Here is an 11,375-nt window from a genome sequence, read left to right on the forward strand (position 1 = left end):
TTCTTTGCACATAGCCAATCAAACCATTTCACTTGAATTTGCGTAGTCAGTAGTCACTGTTGTAGTATTGGTCGATGGTGAAACACACGCTGACTACGTTTACATGCACAATAATATTCTGGATTTCCCTTATTTTAAAAAGACAATATTCCTTCTAAACTATTATACTAATACTAATAATAATACTAATAATAATAATAATAATAATAATCCACTGTTGTGCCTGTTAAAATGCAGATGTCAAAATCAAAAAAAAAATTTTTTTAATTCCACCTGTGGCAGACAAATTATTGGCTATTCGCCTGGTGTACAATGCACAGAGCTGACCGTAAACAGACAAGAGGCTGTGTGTCGCAAACCGCAGTAAAAACCAAAATTGAGATGCATATTCTGAAAGCACCAACGCTTACAACAGCCCTCACTTTCTCTTACCTACTCAGTTTGTTGTAACCAAACTAACTCCTAGCAATCAACATTGAAGCATTGTAACCTAAAACAATGTACTAAACTCACCTTCAGCTTGCTTTTAGCAGCGGTGACTGACTGATACATGTTTTCCCTCAAGGGCTTACCATAGAATTATGTGCTTGCCAATGGGATCGTTCGGCCCAACAAACGTCTATGCTAGACTTGACACAAGGACGATGAAGCAAAAATAGATTTCCATTCAGTAGTGGCACATCCCATTAATGTGCTCTGTGTGTACTCTTATGGCGCCTTAAACGGTGTGCAATGCCTAATACTAATACTGGAAAACCGGAAAAACTTTAAAGTTCATAGAGGTCCAGACCCTTAACACCCGAACTTCCCTGCACTATGTTGTGCACCCTGACTTGCTGAACGATCTACCAAACTACCATGCCAAAACCAAATCAGTTTGCAGTCTAGATGGCTATTTAGATCATTTAACCATGTTAATGTCAGACAAAATGCTGTTTGTCCTTAGCTTGTGAGCTCCAGTTACCAGCACGACAATGCACATTAATCAACATTTCTGTAAATGCACCACAGTTTTCAACTGTAGTCCTAGTATGGGGTTTTTGGGGGGGAAAAAAAAAAAAAAAAAAAAACAAAAAAAAAAAAAAAAAAAAAAAAACGGGGCCAAAGGGCCGGGGGCCGAACTCAGAACCTTCTTGCTGTGAGGCAGAAGTGCTAACCACTGAGCCACCGTGCTGCCTAGATGCCTTGTGTCTCAGTGCGCCTGCAGGCTCAGCTATCAATCAAACACATACACAAGCCTGCCCACTCTAAGGTAAAATGAGCATTTCTAATGCATCTCCCAAGATCTTCTGTCATTTCAGTTGGACTTTAACGAATGCATCAGCTAATGGAAATCTTTCAAAAGAATTCTCTGTATGGACATTGATAGAGGACTCAGGAGTGATGCATCAGTAGTGTGTCTAAACTTGTTGTTTACTGAAAGCTCAACGCAATAATCCTGTTTTACATTTCAGCCAGTGATCTATCTGTGTTACTGTAGGCCTAAGTCTCATTCCACACAGCAGCTACTGTGTTTGAATGCTGCCCAACATCCTCCAATAGACACACACAGCACCTAAAATATTCACAATTGCACACCAATAGAGTTCCAGATGTTAAATATTTTGAACATTTATTGGACTGAAGCATAATAATCACCAACTCAGCCAAATCTGTCTGACTTTCATGTGTATCGCAAGTGATGTTGCCCGTGGAAAAGACATGTCTGGCCTGGAATGAAGATTCAGTGTGATGTCTGCCACGTATGTTCCACATCTCCCAGTGGAGCCCACTGCTTTACTTACAGGCCCTCAGGCAAAGGCTGACTGCTATTTAAACAGTGCTGGTGAGCAAGGTATATGGCACAATCAGCTCCCCAGTGATGCTCACTTTGATGAATGAGCAGAGGTGTAGAGTATAGATTACCATTTTGGTTGTAGTGTCGAAATTGCATGTATGCATTTCCCTAAAGGGCTTTGTACTGTATGTGCCTGTGGGTATGTGTGCACCCACTTTTGTTTGTGGGTGTGAGTGCATGCAGGTTTGTGTGCAAGAATAGAGACAAACGTTGACATATACTACATTTAATTACCTTTAAAACCTCTTTTTGGGAAAGAAAATGCCTCCAAACTTTGTGAGCCATGTTACCTTAATGGATGACCTATTGGGTGTTACTATGTGGTGTTTCCTGGGATTAGGAATGGTTGACAGTAGTAAAGGAAAGGTTATGGCTCAAAGCCATGTGTATACACACACACACACACACACACACACACACACACACGCACATATACACACAGTATGTGTGGAAGTGCATAACATGATTAATGACCGATTAAAGAACAGCTGTAAGTGCACCTACAGTATATACTAGTAACAGGACGCGCCAGATGGTTTGGTACACAGAGCCATCTGAGAAGTCGTCATTGGAATCTGTCTGGCAAAGGGCAGGCATTTTCAAAAAAATACCTGGCAGGTGATTGGATGAACCATATGTCTATCACGTCCGCCATTGCTGTTTTGAATGAACTGGCCGTAGCTGACCGTAGCTCCTCACCGGAAAACCACTGGTTTTTGCACACAAACGCATTACTTGAAGCCTGACAAGACGGATTCTTGCGTGATCTCGTGGTATCACGAGAATCCAGCTGCCGTGCACCGTAAATATCCTACAAATTTACATTCCCCTACAACAAAACTGCATCTTCAGTTACATTCTGAGGGGAACGTATTTTGTCCCAGATTACATTTGCCTTTGACGTATCACAAATACGTTTCTAATCAAAGACCGTGAAAGTCCACGTAGTGAGGAGGTTGAGTTGGATGGATGGGTCAAAACTAAATGCAGGATTCTCACCAAGAAGACTGCTGTTCATGTCTAGTGCAAAACCAAAAGTCATGTTCATGAATAACTTTATAAATTACTTAAAAAACGTACTTATTTTAACCCAAACCATCATCTTATTCTAAGAAGGGTAACTGCACTACCACTATCAAAGTACATGAAGAAAAAGCTGGACTCAGTATAAAGTCTCTCTCTATTTGGTATAAAGCCGACCACTTGCTCGGTGCAAATAAAGGTGTCATTTTACAGGACGAGGTTGTTGAAATTAAATACTGATGGCCTCTGTAATTTGAGGACATCGATACATGCAAGCTACAATGTATTGCTGTTAGTTCATGAAAATCCAGCAGCAACATTTTTGTTTACCACCTCAACTTCTTATCTTCTCCTTCTGCTGTTAAAAATCTCTTTGTCCTCACCTTTACTCCTCACATCATCCTTCTTCTCCCTTGCAATCTTTCCCCTTCTCCACTAATCTCTGGCTTCATACCCCACATATCCAACTCCCCCAGTTCTCACTTTAACCCTGCTTCTCTCTTCCTCTGTGACCTGTTGCAGGAGTGTGCCTGGTGCTGGGTTGCATGATCTTCCCCGACGGATGGGACGCCGAGGTCATCCGGGACATGTGCGGGGAGCAGGCGGGGAAATACTCCCTGGGCGATTGCTCTGTACGCTGGGCCTATATGCTGGCCATCATGGGCATCCTGGACGCCCTCATCCTCTCCTTCCTGGCCTTCGTCCTGGGCAACCGACAGACAGATTTCTATCTTGATGATTTGCAGACAGACAACAAAGGTTAGTGAAGGGATAACGAAACAGTCAGCATTCTCATCAGCTCTCATCATCATGATCCATGTAGAAGACATGAAACTAAGGAGCAGCATTGGTATCACTCTACAGCCCCATGCACAATGCATCAACATGTGCAAAAATCCAAAAGTTGACAGATCTTCCCATCCTAGTTACACTTCTTAAGCTATGATTAGACAATCACTGTAAGAAAGGCAAAAGGGAAAGCCTGGTTGTTGTTTTTGTTTTTTGTGGATATATGATGAAATTGAAAGAATAGATCAAATCTGATCAATTACAAGATAATGACTTAACTATTGGCTGTTTTTTTCCCCAACTTGAACCAATGCATGTGAGGGCCAGTGTGTAGTAATTAGCGGGATCTATTGGCAGAAATGGAATATAATATTCATAATTGTGTTTTCATCAGTATATTATCACCTGAAACTAAGACTTGTTGTGGTTTTGTTAGCTTATAATGCTATGTTTCTACAGTAGCCCAGAAAAGAGAAAACAAACACTGGCTCTTGAGAAGGCCTTTTACGTTTTTTACGTTAACAAAAAGACACCGTAGGTTCTTCTATACACTTGGAAAGGGAGGGCTGAGGGAAGGGGGCTGAGGGAAGGGGGCTGAGGGAAGGGGGCTGAGGGAAGGGGTCTTCAGCCACCGCTAGATGCCACTAAATCCTACACACTGGTTCTATAAGCCTTTAAAACCACATTACCATATAAACCTGTCTCATTTTTAGGCCTCAACTGTGAGGTCATTAACATTAACAAGATTTGCCCAGCTGAAAAATGACTGCACTCCAAACTGACCTCAGTAACTCCAGCCAAATTGCTTTCGGTGCTGTGTTCCAGAGTGGTAGAACGTCCTCCAGAGGGTTTCTGACAGTTTGCACGATGTTGCATCAGGACGCTTGAATAGCATTGTTTCAGCTGTATGAAAAGAGAGGAAGAGGAGGAAAGGAATGGCAGAACTAGGCAGTGGAGGGGCAAGAATAAAAGACACAACGCAAAGCTATAAAAAGTCTCCCTACATAAGGATTATGTGATCGATGTTCAACAACACAAAAAGAAACAGCTAGGGTGAAAGAGATAGAGAGAGATCTATGACATAAGACATACACTGAGATATATACAGACAGATAGAGAGCAAGATGGAACGAAGGAGAGAGAGGAGGACTGAGAGGAAGAGACTGAGAAATAAAGAGAGAAAAGTGACATAAGATGTCTCGGTTCTCCGACGGTCCATCTCCATGATGGTTTCCATGGTAACTGGAGATATTCCAGAGCGTGGGCGTGTCTTTCTGTTTTTATCTGATTAACCTCATTGACAGTCTCAGTGATTTTACACATGAAATGCATCTAACGCTTCTTTAGCTTTAGCTTCTTTATATCAACTGATAAAACTAAACTGTGTAACAGTCCATGAAAGCTTTTGTTGTCCATGTAGGTGACATAGGTAAAAAAGTAAACTGCATCAGCATTAGGTCCATAATGAGAAAAAAATGTACATTAAAATATACTGTTAAGAATCTCAATAAATAAACTATGAGAAACTAATACATGAATCGTAAGCTGGAAATAGGTTAAACAATTATGTTTTGTTTTTTTACCAATACATGGTTAACTCGTACTTACATAAGCAGATTCATGTTTTACACAAACATGCAGTTTCTCTGCTCTTTCCTCATCGTGTTTATGCCAACACTTTTGTTCTTTTGTCCTTGCAGATTTTGCTGTGTCAAGGGTAAGTTGACTTTTGCTTCATAGTGTTGTGTCACATTTTGTGTGCATTATTTGGAGGATTACGTTCACATGTGCCTGCGATTTCCAAGGGGCAGGGCTTGACATTAACCTTTTTTTCACCAACCACTGTGGCTAGCGGTTTTACAAAAGCTACTAGCCACTCAGCATCTTCACTAGCCGCTACTTTGTGGAAAAGTATGTTTTATTTGAATAAAGTTGACTATGGTTTGCTACAATTAACTTGAAGAACCAGATTTACAACCCTTTTAAATGTAAAGGAGCACTGTAAACTAGAGCTGTAATCGGGCCTTAAAAAGTAAGGCCGACGAGGCCCGAGCCCGACAGAATTCGGCCCAAGCCTGACAAGTACATTTTGATTGATAACTTTTTAAAAGCCCAAACCCGTTTACAGCCCGACATTACTCAAATGTGCGCACACACACAGCTCTTTTGCCTTTTGTCAAGAATGAGTCATTTATACATTTTTTAACATCATTTATTCATGACTAATTTAGGCTATAGGCCACTTGGAAGTTGGAACAAAGAAATAAAATAATTCTTCCAGAGGCCAGCCTCTGTCCTCCATTCATTTTTGTGGTAATTGAAACACATCACCTGACCGCTCATTTACTGCGCAACTCGGAGTGCAAGCCCGAGCTCGACCCGAGCCTGTGTCAAATGATAGAAATTAAGACGGAACCAGTCGGGTCCCGTCGGGTTCACGCAAAGATCGTCAGCTCTACCGTAAACATCTAAATCAAGACTACATGAAATATAACACTGCAGTCATCAAATATTCTGCTCTGATAATGTGTGTAAAGATCCTTTTTGTATGAAAACACGTAACCGAATAAGACACAGACATAAAAGAGTAGCTTCTTATGCATAGGCTAAGTGGTGCAGAGGTGGAGAAGATTTGTTGAAAGTAGTTTAAAGTGTATGGAGCGTGCTCGCGTGTCACTAAGCAGCCAGCAGGTGCCCTCGGTGACAGGAAGCGGAGCGCACAGACTAAATGTCCTGCTAAATTGTCCTGCTGCGCGTTCTCTCTGTACTTCTTCTATAAAGCTATACCTTATACAGTCTATGACCTGTGCAGACATAACTGTTTCCTCGGCTTGAAAATTAGCTCAGGGTGCAGTCTGACTTACGCTAAGAGCTGTATTTACAAATCAATTGCTCGGAAGGCGCTTTTCTGGACTTCATACTTACTACGTAACTGGAGTTACATAATAAATGTACCCTACTTATTTTAACAGTAAGTGGAGACACTACAGGTGAATAGAGAAAATATTTTAACTAGCAGATATCGCCATGAAACTTACCCAGTGTATCGTTTACATTAAGATAATACTTTTTTGTATTACAAGTCTTCTGAACTTTTACGTTTAATTATGCAAATTAGACATTGTCTAATTAAATATGTGCTAATTTGTATTTAAAAGGTTGGATAGGAAGTTTTGGTATTTTTCAACTTGGAACCTATTATCCCATGCATTGGTGTCTAAGTGACTAATGTGAATAAAAAAAATCTTGAAATCTTTTGAAATCTTTGTTCCAGTTTTAAGTGAGAACGCTGTAACCGGCAGACACGAACCGGGCTGCAATGGAAAACGCACACTGTCAGTTTCCATCCACTAAAAGTGCTGTTTTTGCCACTGACAGGCTCAGATTATTATTCTAGTGTAATCTAAGTGTCAGACAACATTATGGAAAGGATCCCCACAGAGACATCATTTTTGTTTAACATGAAACAGCCACAAAATCACCATCGCCAAACCCACCAGACTCCATTTATCAGTTAGACACAAAAACATAGGAAAATAAAGGTCCAGGTTTAAAAAAAAAAAGCTAACTTATCCTTTAAAATATTATTTTTAGGAAGCAAAAAAGTGGAGCAACGGTATCGTTATGAAACACCTTTATTTTTGCAAATTACCACATATTTTGTAAGATAAATATCTCATTAGCATAAGTGAACGTAAAAGTTCAGAAAACTTGTAATACAAAAAATGATTGTCTTAATGTAAACAACTGGGGAGGTTTCATGGTGATATATGTTATAAATTGGATCTCTTAGGATTTTTTATATGTTATAGAGGAGACTTTTATGACTAATAAACATTTGTTTCTTTCTTACAAAATGCTTGTACTACACGTGCTTCCTTGTTTGTTTTTTTCAGATTGAGGTGCGGGACAGAAGAGAGCCAAGGTTAGTGGATTGTGTTTTTTTTTTTCTTCCCTCTCCTCTCTTCTCCACTTCTATTCTTCTCTTCTCTCCAATGATCAGGATATCACCCAATCTTAATGCAGACACCAAGTGTACAGGATTCTGTAAGATACACACACAAAAAAAAAAAAAAAACGCACTGGGAAAACTATATTTTCAAAAAAAGAAAATTATACAAGGTTATACAGTGCATTTAACACTTGACTTTCTCAACGAATACCTTTATGATGAAAAAAAAAAAAGATTTACTGTATTTAAAGTCTTGATTTGTGTGAGAAATTCAATCCTTAAGATGAAGAACCATAATTTCCATCTATGATTTATTAATAATTTCTTTTAAATATTGCTAATGACTTTGAGTTTGTGTGTTATCTACATTCATTGCTTCAGAAAGCAGATTATTGATACTCCTGGTACAGTGATGAGAGTCGAGACTCGCAATACAGCGGCAAGTCCATAACTAAACATTCAAAACATTTCAACACTGACTTGAATGGCTCTTCATCTAAGGACTTTCAAATGTGAGGAATTTAAAGGAGTACCCCATCGCAGCTTTACAGAACCTAACATCTCTGGGAGATTCTTTACTGTACATACTTAATGTAAATAGCATTACTGCTGACAAAAACAGGCGACAACAAAACCTCATCTGACTCTAATGCATTCGAGTATAGTATTTATAATCTGGTTTCAGTGTTCCTTGTGCCATAAGAGCATCGGAGTTTGTGCAAATCCATTGTGTTTATATGACTCCTCACTACTGATTCGGTGGGATTAGACCGATGGGAATAAAATGTATATCTTTGCTGGATATTCCACAGAAAAGCAGGGGGCTGTGAATCAAAGTGATTGTTGTATTACAATTTTTTTGACACAAAAAAAAAAAATCACGCTTTCCCTGCATCAACCTGGCCTCAAAACAAGCCTTCTATTGTAGTATTCCACCCTACAGTATATAGTAAAAAGTTTAATTGCTGACCTGAATTGCAGCTGTCCAAGTCAGTCTTAGAAATTAAATTTTTTTGTCTGAGTTCTCACTTGTACTACCCTTTTACCAGTGTGCAGTTTACTCCAGTATAAGGTTCCAGCATACAGTGATCAGTTTACTCTACAGATGTCTTAAGACCGTGTGAATATGGCTGTATGAGTCGGCCTTCTCTCAGAGGGAAGCCCCAAGTGCTGCATTGTGCCAAGGTGATGTCACTTATTTGCTTTTTTGAATAAGCTTGTATAAATCATAGGAATTATAAATGTGACAAAATCACAGCACATAACCCCCAAAACAAAGACAAAAGTTCCTTAAAGAGGACTGAATCACCTCAAATTGTTTCCTCTGTAACATGGGTATTAGTCAGCAGAATATACTGTGACTTGGTGTCCTACCATTGAATCCTTGCACCCATGTTAGATATACACGTTTATCTTATTATGAGCAGGGCCGTAGCCAGGATTTTAGAAATACTGAGAGATTAAGAGCCCAAGTCCCTCCAAGGCACTGCCCCCATCCCCATGATGAAAGTAGCCTAAAAGTAGCCAAACTGAAATATACTGGGTCTCATGCAAGAACATTTTAAAATATTACTTCTTTTTCTGTAAGGTTTGTCATAGGAGTGTTCCACGACAGATTAAGCAAGTTGTAAATATCATCCTGATGAGTGCCACCTATTCATGAGGAGGTGAACGCTAGTGAGCATCATAACCAGTCAACCCTAACCCCAAACCCTTTTAACCCAAACCCCTAACCCTTTTAACCCAAACCCTTAACCATTTTAACCCAAACCTAACCCAAATTGCAAAAATGTTACCAATGAGTAAAAAGAATGATCTCACGTTCAAGTTCTACTATTGGAAATCAGTGGACAAAAAACATATTTAGCAGTTTCAATATGGTCATATTATAAGGGACCCAAAAAACTAAATTAGCTGCCAACAATGTGCCATTAGAGCAGAGCCGTACTGTACAGTGGTGTAGTCTAATTTATTGTAGTGGGTATACATTGGCCTATATATAAAGGGCCAGAATCTGCCTTTGGGGAAGGGTGGGGGGCCATATCATAGTGGGGGTCTGGGTGTCCTCCCCCAGGGAAGTTTTGAGCGTCAGCAACGTCATTTTCTGCATTTTAATACGCTTTAATGCACCAATTTACGGTGGAAATACCTTTATTTAGCCCATGCGAAGAAAAAGAACACAGATGACGATTCAAAATATATAAAAAATATAATGGAAATTATGTTGTTGCGTGTCATTGGGCATTTTTAAATGGGTATATTGAAATCCTGGAGCTTTCTTAGTGGGTATACTGCGTATACCTGCGTATCACGTAGACTACACCACTGGTACTGTGACAGAAATACAGTAAAGATAGAATTGAAGGAAGTGAGATGCAGAAAAAAGAAGAAAAAATATGTCTATCATCTCTGTAAATTGGCACGGGATATTTTTATTTTTATTGATTTCAGCAACATATTTGAACTTGTTATTCATTCAAATGAAGGCATTATAATTTGTAGTAGACCACTCGTAAATTTTGTTCGTGCCTGAATTGGAATTTATGAATTCATTTTAGAATTGAAAAATCCTTCTGTCCATACTGTACCAATGATTCTTGCATGAGGCCCATTGAATCTAATAAAACTAGAATTAGCCTAAAATAGCCACCATGTGGTACAGTAATAACATAACACAAAATAATGTCAAAATAATATTATTTATGTAGCATTGTGACATGCCACCGATACCACCCAGATAATTGTTGCTCCAACAACAATGTACCTTGATGTAGCACCAGACAAAGCCACTAGTGTCAGTGGTTGTGATCAAAACCCTTAAGAAATGAATTATTTTCTGACACGTTTGTCACAGTGATCCCTGCTACACCAGCAACATAAAAGTTCTAATTTCTACAGGACATTTCAAATGCGACAACCCAGAGGTGATCGGCTTGCCACACCTAATAGGACTACTCATGTGATAACCAGGGAGATACTGTAGTTATGCGTTTCCTGTTTTTAATCGTATGAACGTATGCTGCTTTGAAAAAAAAAATTGGCACCTGCTCCATTAATATGAAAATATATATGAAAGGGCATTCTTTACTAGGTTTGATGGCGTTGCCAGTATGAGGTCTGTAACTCATCATTGTACCCTTGAGCACAGTTATGGCCTTTGAAGGCTATAGCCACTTGATATGTCTGCATCAATGACCCTGATTCCCATGATATCAGTGACAAGTATGACAAGTAACATGACATGCTGCGGTTGCACAGTACGACAGAGTAGGCTGCTGTAATCCAGAGCACCATGGGGCTCTTATCCCTCACAGAGCAGCACTTCAGGCTGCCACACTGTAACTGAACCTCATAAGGCACCAAACCTGGGGCCGAGTCGTCACGGGAATGAAATTAGTAATAAAAGCACACGGTTAATGGTTTCATTTGAGAAATTGGCGTGCTTTGCCCATTTGGTGGAGTGGATGGGAAACGATCATACTGTAAACCCTGAGACGTAATTGAATCCATTGCATTGAACAATTCAACCACAAAAGGTGATCTGTGTTCTACAGCAATTTATCTAACGGGCAACATCTCAATGAAAATACAATCCAGTGAGGAATTTCACTGTATTTAACTATAATCCATGGTACACTTTGTTAGGGATGCACTATTAACACAAGTACGGAGCCTAAAATATCAGACACCACCGTTACTTTTAAAAACAATGTAGCTGTTACAACATCAGAAACATAAGACATTAACTTTACATGTAATGCACCAGGCTGCTTT

The 11,375-nt window shown here is 39.5% G+C and overlaps 1 protein-coding gene across 1 annotated transcript in view; it reads left to right on the forward strand.

Moving 5' to 3' along the window:
* The window catches only part of lhfpl4a (LHFPL tetraspan subfamily member 4a), a 29,343-nt gene extending 20,628 nt beyond the window's left edge, over positions 1–8,715 (forward strand). Inside the window, exons 2-5 of the mRNA XM_039800457.1 lie at positions 3,383–3,619; positions 5,350–5,366; positions 7,546–7,585; positions 8,651–8,715. Coding sequence (XP_039656391.1) covers positions 3,383–3,619; positions 5,350–5,366; positions 7,546–7,585; positions 8,651–8,715 — 359 coding nt within the window. The remainder of the gene's footprint in view (positions 1–3,382; positions 3,620–5,349; positions 5,367–7,545; positions 7,586–8,650) is intronic.
* The last annotated feature ends 2,660 nt before the right edge of the window (positions 8,716–11,375 follow it).

This window comes from Perca fluviatilis, chromosome 5 (genome assembly GCF_010015445.1).
Source record: "Perca fluviatilis chromosome 5, GENO_Pfluv_1.0, whole genome shotgun sequence".
Classification (NCBI taxonomy): domain Eukaryota; kingdom Metazoa; phylum Chordata; class Actinopteri; order Perciformes; family Percidae; genus Perca; species Perca fluviatilis.